General features: G+C 37.1%; 1 protein-coding gene across 6 annotated transcripts in view; it reads right to left on the reverse strand.

The window, feature by feature from the left end:
- The window catches only part of AKAP6 (A-kinase anchoring protein 6), a 563915-nt gene that overhangs the window by 315359 nt on the left and 232393 nt on the right, over positions 1-16163 (reverse strand). For all 6 annotated transcript variants that reach the window (XR_006727664.2, XR_012507556.1, XR_012507555.1 and 3 more), the window contains one exon: positions 4892-5143. Coding sequence is in view for 3 of the 6 variants with exons in the window: in XM_010962996.3 (XP_010961298.1) it covers positions 4892-5143 (252 nt within the window). In the remaining 3 variants the exon portion in view is untranslated. The remainder of the gene's footprint in view (positions 1-4891; positions 5144-16163) is intronic.

The following is a 16163-nucleotide window of genomic DNA, read 5'->3' on the forward strand; positions in this document are numbered from 1 at the left end:
AAGAAATTTTGCTTGTTCCTCACCCATAAATAAGTTAACTGAAATTCTAGTTCCAAATGCCTTCTTAGATCTTTCTTTTTTTTTTTAACACTGAATCTTGTCACCAACTGAACAAGAGATTTAATACTCATAATTTAAAGATTTGAAGTTCTCCCTATTAAAATGTCGTCAAGGTTTACATTAGTGTCCATTGCCATTTCAGGGTCAATTTTGTGCCCTGATTTAGTGATCTTACTCAGAAGAGTTAGAAATAGAATTTCACTGTTTTAATTATGGGTACAGCAAAAATTTTGTATGTCTCTCTCTCCCCTTCCTCCACTAATTCATTACATAGTATTTGTCATGCTTCAATTACTAACATATAAATTCATGGACCTCTTATAAGAATGCTGCCACCCCCCAGAGTCCTCGGTCCACATGGTCTAGACTCTTGCTCAGATTCCTTTCAACTCCACCATGTTGGGATTCTATGATTCCAAATGCATTCCAGAGAGCAGCAGTGGACTAAAAGGAGCAAGTAATGATAGGGAAATGGGAAGCAAGGCAAAGTTTAGTTTCTGATGGGCAAAGGGAAAATACACAAAACTTTTCAATATTTCTATTTATACTATGGTAATACTTCTGAGAATTTCCTTTTCTACAGGCTGAAATCATGAGTCAAATAATTAATCTCCATGATTAATCCCAGTCCACCAATCTACAGTGATATTTCCCTCTTCTACACCTAAAGCAGTAATTATCTGTGTCGTTTACTTCAGTTCAACTCATCAGACTTTTATATACAGCAATATGAAGTAAGTACTATGGGAGATACAGAGATGATTATAATCTGGTGTCAACACTCATGAAGTTGAAATCCAGCACATACTTTGTCATAATATAAACGGCCCTGTGATCAGTGCTAGTGGATGAATACAAAAAGTGCTTCAGTGTGACGGCTCTGGGAGGACCAATGTGTTCTCACTGAGAGGGTATCATTCAGATAAAGTACTTACCACACCATTCGGCATATGGTAAGTTCTTTATCAATGTTTGCTACGGTGTTAATACTATTAACAGTTATCACTACTAGTGTGACTACTTCTCTTAACCTCAGTCCTTATCTGTAGGATGGATACAATAATACCACCTGTAAAATAAGGATAACAGCACTTGCCTTGCCTACCTCACGGAACTGTTTCAGGATCTGATAAAATTATGAAGGTGATTCCTAACATTTAATAACATGTATTATTCATATTTGAATGCCTAGTGCCTTATAGAGAGTAAGAAATCAGAATATTTAGAGCAGGTAGAAAGGAAAGTAGGAAGGAAGGGAGGAAGAAATAATAATTATTATTATTACTGCAAAAGAGATCAGTTAAGAGCTGGTTTTATTCATTTTATTTAATTATTCCTAGATTTATCTTCTTAAGCATTTACTTAACCTCTCTTAAATTCAGTTTTCCAACTATAAAATGGAGCTTTTTTCAAAATTGAAGTAGAGCTGATTACAATATTGTGTAAGTTTCAGGTATACAACAAAGTGATTCAGTTATACATATTTTTTCAGGTTCCTTTCCATTACAGGTTATTACAAGGTACTGAATATAGATTCTTGTGCTAGACAGTACATCCTTGTTATTTTTCTATTTTACATATAGCAGTGTGTATCTGTTAATACCAAATTCCTAATTTATCCCTCCTCCCCTCTATTTCCCCTTTGGTAACCATAAGTTTCTCTTCTATGTCTGTTAGTCTGTTTCCATTTTGTAAATAAACTCATTTGTATTATTTTTTAGATTCTATATAAATGATACCATATACTATTTGTCTTTCTGCCTTACTTAGTTCACTATGATATTCTCTGGGTCTATCTATCTTGCTGCAAATGGTAATATTTCATTCTTTCTTACAGCTGAGTAATATTAAAATGGAATTATTTTTAATACCCATTACCCTCCTTACTAAATGAAACAATAAATATAAATTGCTTATCACAGTATCTGGAACATAGAAAATTTCAGTACAACACATTTTTTACACAATGTTGAGCTTTGCCCGAAAGTATTTTTTGTTTGTTCAACTGGTTTTGTTTCAGTAAGGCATTTGCCAAATTGTTTACAAGATATGAACTGCTCCATATTTAAATAAAAGAATATAACTCATTTTGTACTTACAAGGACAGAAAGAGAATTTGCCACTTTCCCAACTTTCAAGCTTATTCTTGAATGGACTCTGAAACTTGACTGACTTCCAAAACCAGAAAAATGAATTCACCTCCACTGAGAGGACATCTACCATTCTAGTTTATCTGCATGCTTTATGACATTTCCTTCTTCATTTTGTAAATCTTTTACAGCTGAATTTATTCTGATAAAGCTGAGAATTTCATCCTGATTCCCTTCCTTTTTCCCACAGTTCCAGTGTGCTGGCAAAAACAAATAAAGCTAACAAACAGGATTAGAAATCCATAGCTTCAGGAAGGGTGGTAATGGAGACAGTGCTTCAGTTCATAGAGAACTATCCACAAAGTGTCAACACTCATGAAGTTTGGCAGATGGCTGAGAATCCACTGTTCCTTCACCCCTCATACAGCATATTCTTGCATGTCTACAACAAGACTAAAGACTGACTTCAAACATGAAAATGCAGGAAAATGCTTCCAGTTGGCTCTATAAATAGTTGTTGAGCTCACATTCTGAGAGCCAAAATGGGTACTACTTAATATAAACTCACAACATGGCTATGAAAACAGTGGCCAGTATCAACTAGCTAGTCTCAGTGGCTTTTCATCTTTCTTGGGATACTACTTTGTGAATAATACAAGTTCAAATAAATGCAGGATGAACATTTTCCACAAAACAATAAAAACAATAACAATAAACCCTAGGGCACTTTTATACCCCGAGGCACTTTTATACCTCTAATTTGAGTTGGTAATCGGTAAATATTCATGGAATGAATAAATAAATGTGTAAAATGAATTAGTTTGACTCAACAATTTCTAATCCCCTCCAGTAGCAGGCAGTGGGCGGATCTGATGACTGATCAATACTGGATGTTGGACAGAGCCAGAAGAACACATGGGTAGGGACCAAAAAAAAAAAAAAAAAAAAAAAAAAAAGAATGTATCGATTGGAGGTTCCAGGTAGATATTTACAGTAAGATCTCTTCAGAGTTTAGACAAGCCTTCCCCATCTCTGATCTCCACCTCACTAGCATACACTTCATAAACAACAGATTTAGGGTGGAGCTGACTACTTTGGGATTCTTTGTAGTTTCCCATAACCGTAAGAGTCCCAGTCAAGGACCCTTCTAGGGATCCCACTTAGGAGGCATGGCATCTAGGGAAGATCACACACCTACATACTCATTCTACAATTTTAAAAAGGACTCTGCCAAAATCTGTATCACCTTCTTCATTGCCACAAAATCAGGGAAAGCTAAATGAAAACAAAGACTGTGACTTAAAGTTAGAAGTGAGTCTAGTAGATTTTCATTTCCATAAACTTCCAGGATGTGCAGGGAATTTGCCAGAGCAAGAGCATCATTATTATGAAAACAGTAATCAACAAGTATAAATCATTTATGAGAAGAAGCCCAGATTTGTTTTGTTTTGTTGATAACGTTGGAGCCACTGAAACATCAATAAATTAATAACTTAATGAATTATGCAACACTCTTATAAGGCCTTTTAATCTTATATATTTATACAAATGCCTTATAAACTTGTATAGCACATTTTTCCACAAAACCAACAGCAGAGCACTAACTGGGTGTCAAGAGCCAAAGGACTATATACATGCACACACACTCCATGTATCTATACATAGAATCTATACACACACACACACACACACACACACACACACAGAGACACAGAGCCCCTGCACAATGCTTCTCTCTATAAATATACTTCAGTTTTATTTGGGATTAGGAGAGTTCACTTGGATTTAAGTTTACAGTGTTCCTTCTTAAGCTATGCATCAAGAGTAATAACAACAAACTCTTTAAACCATGCTTAATATGAGTACAAAAAAATCTAAGTTGGTTGCATAAAATTTTAAAGTCCATTTGACTCACTGCAACCTGGATGATTTTTCTAAAGCATGAATCTAATCATGTCAATTCCCTGAACAAACTCTTCTGTTGTCCTCAAAATAAAGCCCAGTTATTTTAATATGGCTTTTTCATCTTCATGACCTGACTTCTGCTTATCTGTTTGTTCAAATCCTGCTTCCTTGAACTTTTTGCTCCAGTACTAACTCTCAAAGCCTATCATTCTCTTTCTTACCTCTGGATCTTTGATTATGCCATTACTTCTGTCTAGAGAAGTTTCTACCTCCATTCATCAGGCTAATTCTGCTTCTCCTTTAGGTAGGTCTCAGTTAGACTCACTTCTTCTAGAAAGGCTTCCCTGTCTGAATGAGTTTCCCTTTCCCTGTCCTGCAGTGGCAGCACGTAGACCACTGAACTTCATATAGACCATGTAGATCACAATTTGGTCTTAAGGTCTGCCTACTTGTCTCCATCTCCCTACTAGACTCAGCTCTTTGAAGGCAAAGACCATGTCTTCATCATTATCATATTCTTAGCACCTAGTGCCTGGAACATAGTAAGCACTCAATACATATTTATCAGATAACTGAATGAGGAACAGGAAGCCAGGTTAGCACCAACAGTTATGGGTGGTATCTGTGCAAACTACCAGGTGTGAGTTAACTCTGGTCTACAGTTTCATTCACATTAGAAATGCGCTAGCCTCTGGTCACTATACCTAGATTCAAAGCCTGGCTCAGGATCTGCTTGTTTACCTACAAAGAATTCCTATCCCACACCACTGAACTGAAAACATTCTCAAGTGCTCACACTTGACTATGCATAACTTGGTTTCAAAGAAAATACCCACCTCCTTTGTCTCTTCAGAGAAAGCTTGCAGAATGTCTGTCTGTCTGGTGTAGTTGCCATTGGCGTCCTGCAGACCTTGCAGAATGCGCTCCCGCAGGACCAGCACTGAGACACGGAGCTGGTGCCAGAGGAGCTGCACCGCGTGGATGTCCACAATGACGTTGACGGAGTAGGACAGCAGCTTCAGGGAGAACTCTGTTTCAAGGAGGGCATGGATTTGCTCAACATGATCAGAAATATCTTCACAAATATCCTGCAATAAAGAAAAGCAAATAAATAATGACTCCTTTGTCTTATCCTGGAGAAGGTACAGTAAGAAGGTTACTCCTTCACCTAACACCAGTTATCAGGGCCAACAGGTCAGGTGAGCACATGTTGGACAGCTGGCCTTTGTTTTGGTTCAGATACACAGTCACAGGCTATATTCCTGGGCACTGGGCCTTCATTGAATACAGGTCAGTTGATCTTTTTCTAAACTACAAAAATCCTACTATCCTTTCAGACATCCAAATTGAAAGCTCAGCCAGGGTGAGAGGTTACCTCACAAATCTAGTCTCTGTTCTCTCTATTTCCTGTTAGTTAGGATTCAGGTAAGGAAGCCAACAGCTCTTCTCTTTGTTATTGGTGAGCTTCACCAAACATAATATTTCAGGATAGAAGCATCATTTAGACACCTAGTACAAAGAGAAACGAGCTAGAATGTGTGCTTCAAAGAAACTCCTAGTCATTCTCAGTGAGTCATGTTCAATGTAAGGAACAACTATCACATTCCCAAAGGGACACAATTTAATATTTAATTTCCTAATGGATGGCCACACTTTGCAAGAGGAATCACTCTTAAGAAGGAAAGCCAAAGAATCCCCAAGGGTAAAAAAAGATAAAATAATGATTTGTTTTGTTTTTAAGACCCAGACATTTAAATTAAAAACATTACTAAATAAAAGTTTCAACCTCCTCCACCCATACTATTAAGTAGTCAGATTTTATCCGATGTGTCACTTGTCCTTACAAGTTCCCACATTTCCATTGTTCTGTCAGAGACCAGCAGCATGAAATGAGTAGCATCAATGGTAATACTTACTTGAGCAATTTGTGTCCCTTAAGCATAAGATGATGCAGATGCCAGTTAAAAGTGCTCAGTTATTCATTTTTAGTTATGTATCACTGATTTCTTTCAAATGGGGCTTTTATTTATGATTTTTATTCAAGCTAAAATTTTAAGATAGCATTTGAGTTCTGAGCCCTATCATGAGTATCTAAACATTCTATGCTAGAAATATAACCTTCTGATTTCATATAATTCAATTACTTGTTTTTAAAGAAAAACTAAAACATAACCTGTATTTAACAATGCATAAATAACAGGCAAAATAAAAACTATTGAATAATGATGGAAAGCTATGCTGAACTTTGAACAGTAATTATCGTACAATTCCAGTAAATGTTTCAAGATTAGTTCTTGAAACCAAGAACTAATTGGTGATAATGATACAAATCGGGGGTAATAACTTGAAACAGATTAAAAGTTTCAAGCTAAATAGACTTATCAGATATTCCACATAGCCTGGGGTCTCAGCTGATGCTTATTTGGACATCTATTCCATTCACCCCCCACACCTCTTATTTCTGATACCTCAACCACCACCCCAAAGCAAATGCCCTGCATCCTTTGCCCTGTTAAGATGCTCATTTCTGTATAGTACTTTGTTGCCTTGGAGAACGCCCTTCTTCCCACTGCTGACCTCTTCCAAAATCTCAGTAGTCTCCTGGCTAACAGCCCTACTCCAGTGTAAAAATATGCCTTAACTTCCTCACAAATGTTATCTTTTCTACCTCCTGGTCTTACCCAAACTAGACTCTGTCCAAGGCTCCTGCTTCCACCATTGCTCTCCCAGGGGAGGCTGCTCATTCTCCCAGGCCTCGCTTAAGAGATGGGGAGGAGTATTGGAGAGGGGGGAGGTCATGGGGGAAGGACAGGTCTCAATGTTTCTTTGCCACTTTCTGACCATTAATCTTTTGCCCTCATTCCTTTCTTCCATACACTTCTTTCTTCGTAGGTGCCTACTGTCTGCTAAACCGTCCAGTCTTCCTCATTGCTGTTACTTCCAGTTTCCTCTTCCACTCCTATGCACTGAAGAATGCATCTGACTCATCGTTTTCCTCTCCATACTGAGCATACCCTTACATTAGTAATTTCAACATTCACACTTTTTCACACCCCCGTCTCGAATTTCCTTTACATCATAACTCCTAAGACCACACCCATTCCCCTGGGATGACTCTGCCATGGCTCCATTCTGGACTTGCCATCACTCCACCTGTGGGACAACATCAGAAAGTTCCTCGTGCCACCAACCTCTTTGTCCAACTTTTCCACTTTCATTCCCCCACTACAGGTACTCCTCCACCTCATCCAGGCCACTATCCCCTCCACTCCTTTTTCTCATTTACCTCCTGCCTCCTAGCACAGCCTCTACAGCCATCCCTTCCACCACTCTCTTGATTTCATAAATTAGATTTCTGAGTCTCTGTCTCTTAGGCCCCACTATGATCTTACAGGTACAGAATACATGACACATCTAGGAGAGAAAAAGGTTTGGATAACCCTTAAATTTAACTTCATCAAAATTGAAAATTTTGCTCTGTGAAAGATATTTTTAAGAAAAGGAAAAGTTACATACTGGGAAAATATTTGCAAATCACATACCCAACAAAGGACTTATATCCAGAATATATAAAGAATCCTTAAAACTCAATAGTAAGAAAACAACCAACCCAATTCTAAGATGGGCAAAAGACTTGAACAAACACTTTACCTAATAATGATGGTAAATAAGCACATGAAAAAATGTTCAGCCTCATTAGCCATTAGGGGAACGCAAATTAAAACCACAAAGAGATACCAGTATATACCTATTAGAATGATTAGAATAGAAAATTACTGACAACATCAAGTACAGAGGAGCTCCAGAATAACTGGAACTCTTCTACGCTGATGGTAAAAACAGAAAATGGTATAGTCACATGGGAAAACATCTTAGTAGCTTTTTATGAAGTTAGACATACACTTACCATAAGACCCAGCAAGCACACTCCTGGGTGTCTATCTTAGAGAAATGATAACTCAGGCACACACAAAAATGCAAAGAAGCTCTATTCCTAATCACTAAAAACTAAATGTCTTTCTGTGGATAAATGGATAAACAAACTATGGTACATCTATACAATACACAGCAATTGGAGAAAATAAAGCAATTATTGATACCTGCAACAATTTGGATAAATCTCAAAAAGCATTATGCTAAGTGAAAGAGGCCAGTCTTAAAAGGTTACACGCTATATAATTTCATTTATGTAACATTCTCAGATGACAAAATTATAGTGATGAAAAACAGATCAGTGGTTACCAGGGAATTGGGGTATGGATAGCATGACTACAGACTGATAGCAAGAGGGGATTTTTTGAGGGTTTGGAACTGTTCTGTATCCTGACTGTGGAGATGATAATAGAAATCTACACATGGGTTAAACCTGTAGAACTGTACACCAAAGTAGAAACAATTTTGCTGTATGATAATTTTTTAAATAATAAAAAAAAATACAAAGTCAATTTACACTCTCTTAGCAAAATGCATATACAAATTCATTTTGGGTCATACATTCCCTTCAGATTCTTGGAAACTACAACTCACACAGCTCTGAAGGTCAAGGCACAACTATCATCATCTCTGATTCTGTAACATCCACACTGTTTTCTAGTAGTATAAAAGAAAATGAAGCTAATTTGGAGCCCACCTCAAAGTGAATTAAAGCAAATGACAGTGGTTAACAATGTATCTTCAAAGTCATATAAGATTTTTTCCCATAGACATTACTGTGTTAATGTGGGTAAGTGATGCTATTTTCTTGTTTAATTCATATACAGCACAGTAGCCCCTGTGGCATTCAGAATTACTCACAGTATAAAATGCACTGAATACATTATGTTGCCAACTGCCCACTTCACTCAACCTTCTTGATATCTTGTGCTCTCAAAGTTGCAGCTGCTGCTGCCTGTCACTGAAATGGAAATCTGTGGTTACTGAAGTAGCTGATATAAACACTGATTTGACCTGAGACTGTTTACAAATAAACCCCAGCTAGTTGGGTCAGTTATTTTCTTTTAATTTAGTTGTATGTTTATGTGAGAGAGGTGTCTTTTCTTCCTTTCTTTTTTTGCAAGACTGTTGTATATGCATTTTCCAGTTATATCTTAACTTCTTCTAGATAGATACAGGGCTTTTAAGATAACTGTTATGCATTTAACCAGTATGTTGTTTTCACCAGCATGAGAAAGAAATGAGGGTGCCTGTCCTGCGAGTGCTTTAATTGCCTACTGTAATAACACTAACTGTGACTGCCTCAGCTCCTGCTAACTGTCCCTGGGAGGGGACCTGTTTGCTGCCTCGTCATAAGGCAACCATGGCCATTCTCAACTATTCTCAAAACATCTTGAAGGTTTCCTTTTGAAATTACAAGTATCCGTGGATCAACATTCTGCCAAAGTGTCTCAAACTGCCAGTCTCCAAGGGCTCCGTATGTATCTAGAGGGAAATCTGCAGATAAACTTCCAGCCACTTCCTTGCCCAGGTCCTGAAGCAACACTTGGCATCCAGTTTCACTAAGTCCCACAAATGCAGCCCTTCCCGACTTCTCTCTGCTTCCTGCTTCTCGCCATGCGTTTCTCCAAATGAGAAAACAGAGCAAACCCCTCAATACCTAAAACCTGCCTCTCCAAGGAACAGTGATCGGCAATAATTTTTGCATTCATCTACAATCCAAATAATGTTTCTTTCTCTTTCCCCCAAATAATGTCACTGTTTCTCTCAAAAAACACTCTTGACTTACATTTGTGTAACTGCAGGACATTCAGATGGTTTTTCTAAAATGAACGTTGAGTTAAAACCTACTTCTAAAGACTAGGTCTCCTCACTTCCACATCCATCTTTTTCCTTTCGGAGTAGCAAAAACCTTGAACCCTCATCTTATTCAGAGCATATCATTACATTTAGAATAAAGAGTTGTTAATGTTCTAACATCAGTAAGCAAGAGAGAAGTAAATATAAGATGTATTTTGTATACATATTTTAGTCTTATTGCAAAATGCCATGTCATCATGACTGTTCATTTTGTTTACTAGCCATTGTAGAAATGAATGATTAAAGTGTCTTTTACCCATCTGCTCACCATATGCATGTGTGTTCATTAGGAAAAGCTGAGAAGAGATTCTTACCTAATACATGTACTTTGTATTTTAAAATACAGATCAAGAGAATATCACAATTACTCATTAAAAAAAACTCACAAGTGAAACATTTGAACTAAAACTTTCAATTTATACCAAACACATCCTACTGCAGAGTATTAATGTCAACTTCCCTTGACTTTTAAAACTGTACTTTCTCCAAAAGACAGACCGATAGATGTTCCTATGACAAAGTATTTTTATTTCCCCCAAAGTAGACTACTTTTCTAATGGTTTTCCAATACACTTTTCTAATGGTCTGTTTTTTCTTTGTCATATTGAGAATGATGATGAAGACTAGTGGGAGGGATGCTGAGATTTTTATAATCATGACATTACTTTTCTCCAAAGTTGAAAGAACTCTACAATTAACAACAGTGCTTATCCTTTTAATTACTAAAATTCTGAAAGTGTGGGGACTGAAATGAGATTATGTTTGTAGAAATGATTTTGCTGTTATCATTAGCTAGTACTCATCCAGTCCCCTCATTAGATTGTACCTTTCTGGAAGCAGGAAATGTGTCTTACTCGTCTTTGCACTGTTAGGACACTGCCATATATGTGGGCAGTGTTCAAAGGATGTTTGTAGAACTGGATTCAATTGGATAAAGTATTGTATTTCACCAAAGTAAAGTCTCTAAAAAGCAAGTTCTAGTTTAGCGTCCTCTCCTAAGTGTATCCGCAATAATCAATACTCAACCAACAAATATCAGGTAACTAACATTGAATCATCTCCCATTTTGATTAGGAGAGGTGCTGAAAAAGCATGTGGATCTGCGAGCGTGAAGGAGATGGTAGAAAGAGGAGGATGCAGACGCTGAATGCAGACCTGGAAGCCGTCACGCTTCTGCTTTCATGCTCTGAAAGCCTCCTTTGCCTTCAACTGAGAAAGAATCAATTAGAAGTCCTGTCTGGCCATACCTGGCCAAATCCAAAGCAGGATTATTCTGCTTTTTATTATTAAATTTCTTTTGGTTTAAAATTGTTATTTTAAAAGCTTCAGAGGGTTCACTGATGGAGAGATTACTTTAAATTCGTAATCCCAGGTTCTGACTTATTTGAGAAGGAGAAAAATCGAGCAAAAAGACAAGAGGAAAATTGACAACTATGGCTGCACACTGGAGAAAATGTTTTTTTTTTCCTAGTTGAGCTATTGCTTAGTCACATTTACATTCAGTGTTCTAGATAAAGGTTCAAAATCTAAGTTTATTCACTAGCGAAAATCATAGCTATGACCTTGATGCTCACAGCTTATCTGGAAACTGCTCATAAGCTCTGTCCTTTCCTCAAGACACCTTTGCAGAATTGATTTCAGGTAAAAATTGACAGAGAAGACAGTGGTGGTTCTTATACTTTAGCATGCTTGTTAATCATGCAGATGCCAGGCTGCTCCTTTGAAGAGAAATGGGACTATGAAATCTGCATTTTCTTAAGCATGTAATGGCCATTATGCTGGTATTTCAGGCACCACACATTGAAAAAGACTGAGCCAGAGATGGATGGGTCTTCTGTTTAGAAACTGAAGTTACATGCAGGTCTGCTGCTACAAAACCATGAAAGCAGAACCTCCAGTGACTTGAAAGGTAGCCTGCCTCTGACATTACACAGGTGCCTCTACAGAAGAACTTACATTCTTTGTGCCCCAGAACATAATTTTCCACAACCTTATTTACCCAATGCTGACAGTGTTGTGATAATCTCCAGGGCAGCATCAGGTTTGCAAGTTTCTCTAATGTGCTTTCTTTTCTTTCTTTTTTTTTCTGTTTTTCTACTTTTATTATAGAATGAAACAGATACAAAATATCACACACAGAAATACATAGCTTAGTGAATTATGATAAGGCAAACACCCTTGTAACAACCATCCAGGTCAAAAATTACAACCCTCCAAAAGTGACCACTTTCCTGAACTGCATAGCAATCACTTTCTTGCATCTCTTTATGGTTTTATCACCTAAGTATGCATGCCTGGATACTATAAGTTACTTTTCCCATCTTTTCACTTAATATGTCCTTCAAGTCTTTTTAACCTATAGATTCCATATCTATTCCTTTGTTTTTCATGCAATTTATCTGTTGAAAGCCCTCGGCATTAGACCTGCAGAGTTTCCCATAATTTGGATTTGTTGATTGCAGCTACATGAAACAGTCAGCGTGTTGGTTCATCTGTCTCCTTCCTACAAATTGTCACCTGGATCTTGAGGACTGATTAGTTTAAGGTTCAATTTCTTTGATTAAACTATAAGTAGTATTGTCTTCTTTTATCAAGAGGCATTTAACTTCACTTTATGCTCTTTTTTGATAGTTGATACTTAAAATTGTTAATGTAGTGGGAATTGTAAAATGATGATATTCTAATTCTATCATTTTGTTTTCACTTATTAGCTGGAATAGAAGGTGCTTCTTATCAACAAGTTGGTTACAGTGACATAATTCATAAGGGAAATCAACATAAGTGCTTGATTCTTTCCTTTCCTTTACCAGTTTTCAAGATAATGAATTGGTTTTCAAGATAATGAATTGTTCTCTGTCACTTTCAGAAGGTAACCAACCAGTTGGTTGTTAATATCATGTTGTACTCATGGATTAAAACATATTTGGTGGATTTTGATCCACTGCAATTCTTAACCTCACTGAAGCTCAAATTGTCCATCTTTGGCTAGTAGGATCCCCTTCAATTTGACTTCAAGTTGGTTATTCTAAGTAGACTTTGATATCTTCCTTGCTCTTGTATACTTCCAGACCTGAAAGAGCCATTTTTCTAAGTCTTGGTTTCCTTTAATGAGAAAAAATGTTTCCAGACTACCATCTGGGCAGTAGGGATGCTCATTACTACTGCGTTAGTCATTGTTTCCAGGCTTTTTAAAATTAACAGAGCCAGTAGATATGTATAGCTTAAAAAAAAAAACCTTTATGAGTTCATAGCTGATATTTCCAATTCAAATTCATGATCACAGGGTTTTTAACCAACATCTTCTATACAACATCTGTAGCTCCTTTCTTCCACACCAAGAATTCTGATTCTCAAGAAAACAGTGGGTAATGGAATCAGATCTCATACTTACTCATTTGTTTTATTTCACATTATACATACGATAGTTTCAGAATACTAATACTAATACTACTCTACTACTACTACTAATTCTGGCCCTGAAGCAAATGGCTGAGACAGCCATTTACAAGATCTGGTCAAGGTGGCTTCTGTTACCTCAGAAGTGAGCAGAGTCACATTTGGCTTGTCTTTCACTGGTCTCCGAGAGAGTAGAACTTACACCCTGGTCTCACTTTCACCAAAATTCATATTACACAGTTTAAACATTTAGGGGTTTTGCAGGTTCCTTTATTATCTTCAAGGTCCTTCTAAAATGGGAATAAACTCTCAATAAAAATATGTTAAGAACCACATGACCATTAGTTTTCCCACAAGGAAGGAAAAGATCTTTGCTTTTAGAAGGCATGCCCTAGAGGCTTCCTGCCTCAGCAGACTCTTCTAGGCTTTTCAGACCATCACAGAATATGCAAAAGGACAAAAATCAAGGAAGGTAGTAATCAACAATATTCCAAAGAGTCTGCACCATTATGTGAACTTGAGTGCTGGGTTTGTCAGGTAAAGTCCTCTTTCTTTTTCTTTCCAGTATAACACCTACAGCGCATAGGGTGACCCTTATTACTTATCAGTTTAGGGCTATCCAAAGATGAAGATGGGTCTTCTCTTCAAGCCATGGACTGTGAGGATCTCTTCATTTACCATCTCACATGGCAAAAGTTGTACAATTTACATATTTGCTTTGTTTGTTCAGTGGTCTATGTCATTTCTGTCTATTTCTATGAAGTCTGTCTGCCTTAGGAAATTCCTGTGTGGCAAGCACTGCATTTGTTTGTTTTGCTTTATAGAGCATAGTACCACATGCAAATAGATTTTTAAATACATGCTGATGTTAGTGATATTGAATTTGCGAACCATGAAATAGGAGCTTGTAAGATTTTCATGAGAAAGAATAAATGAATCATAATATGCATCTAGATTACTTTACACCAAGATGAATATTAGAAAGCCTGAGGTCTTGGTCCTGTTGTGTACTGATTATCCTTGGCCCAACAGATCACTGAGTCTCAGTTTCCTCATCTATAACACGGTGTTGAATGGATGATCTCTACTCTCAAGATCTAAGATGTTCTTTTGTTTTGTTTCTCTTTTATTTTGTGTATGCTTCCCATAATGTACAGCCTGAGCTTTTGTTACTCAGAAGCTTTTGCATATCTCTGAAAAATCCTTGTAACATGACTGCTATTTCCAACCAGTAGTAGAATGAGCACTAGACTGGGAGTCAGGAGACCTGAGTCCCAGTCCAGGGAACATTGAAAGGTATCTCTCTGGGTCCTGCAGGTGGCCCTCCCATAAGCTTTGAAATAACAGCACAGAGCCATACCTACAGGCTGAGGAGAAAAGATCTATAATCCATTCAGAATGAGAGCTGAGACTCCTGCTTTTCCACCCCAGGGTTAATGTCCAGAGAAGCCCTTTTGGTTGTGTTTTCCTTAGTCACCATGGTAGACTCAGGCCATTATTCTTCTACCTTCCTATTCCTCAGATCCCTGCAAATACACACACACACACACACACAAACACACACACACACACACACATTCCTTTGAGGCTCATTCCCACCTGCCTACACCACCTACTACTTCCTCTTAATTCCAATCATTTTAAGATTTTATTTTCTAAAAATTTATCAAAATATTTTAGCAATTTAGATTTATTTACCTGAGATGGAAATTTTTAGTAACTCTCTTGAAATTTTGGAGCATTTCAAGTTATAAATGGTCATATAAGTTCATTTATAAATGTTTCCTCTTGACCTATTCATAAATACTCTTTATACTGGGAGAAAGAAGTTAAGGGGATGGAAGTCCTATTTGGGACTTCATTGCTGACTCATGGTGTGACCTTGGAAAGGTCAACCTCTTTCTTAGATGCTCTCTTTATATATTTAGATCACTAAGAACATGGCACAGCTTCTAAGGATGTGTTTCTATGTCTTTCTCCCCCACATAAATATATCCACAGCAACTGGCTTGGCTGTTGATTTGTGTTAAACACCTACAGCATGCCTGTTGGGAGCTAATGTTGTAGACACAAGTTTTTAAATCTCACATCTGAGAGTCCAGAACAGGAAATAAAACCTCATAGGATTAGAGTCCTGTGAAGAACTAATTATAGGGGCCAAGGTTAACTCCCTGTAAATGAGATAACAACAAGTCCATATTCTGAAGCCAATACTAACCCTTTCATGTAAGGTAGATGGGAATGCAAGTCATCAATTAACCTTCTGAAAAACTCCCATTGCTTCCCTGTACCCAATAATTTCATGGGTATATTTACCTACTTAAATGGAATTACAGAGTTATTTATAAAGGTGAAAAAAAATCTAACAACCAAAAGATCAAAAGAGAGGAGACTGGTTTAACAGGATGTGGTATTCCACACAATGAAAAAATATACAGATACTAAAATGTGCAAGTTGGATGTTTAAGACATGTTGTTAACTAAGAAAAAGTAAATTATAAAAGAGTTCTATTAAAAATTATAGCTATGTATACTCAAAGAACTGAAAAGATGTCAAAGCTGTTCATAGTATATTCTCTAGGTGGCAGCATTATAAATGATTTTTAATGTACTGTTTTTCTGCATGTTTTAAATTTTCTCCACTTAGAGATTCATTTCTTTTGTGAAAAAGAAAAAAAAGTAGTTAAACAGCAAGAAGTAAAGTCAGTTTCCATAGCAACACATCAAGGAATACAGTTATGCAGCATAAATAATACAGAGTACAATATCAAAAGAGTCAATATCATTGACTGAAGAAAATCAATGTCAGAGCAACAGGATCCCCTAACTCCCAGCATTCTTTTTGTGCAGGGAGACACCTGTCACTTTATTCACAGATATCCTATCATCATTTTCTTAGGGCTCTAAGTCAGGTGGCTA

Source organism: Camelus bactrianus, chromosome 6 (genome assembly GCF_048773025.1).
Source record: "Camelus bactrianus isolate YW-2024 breed Bactrian camel chromosome 6, ASM4877302v1, whole genome shotgun sequence".
In the NCBI taxonomy this organism is placed as follows: domain Eukaryota; kingdom Metazoa; phylum Chordata; class Mammalia; order Artiodactyla; family Camelidae; genus Camelus; species Camelus bactrianus.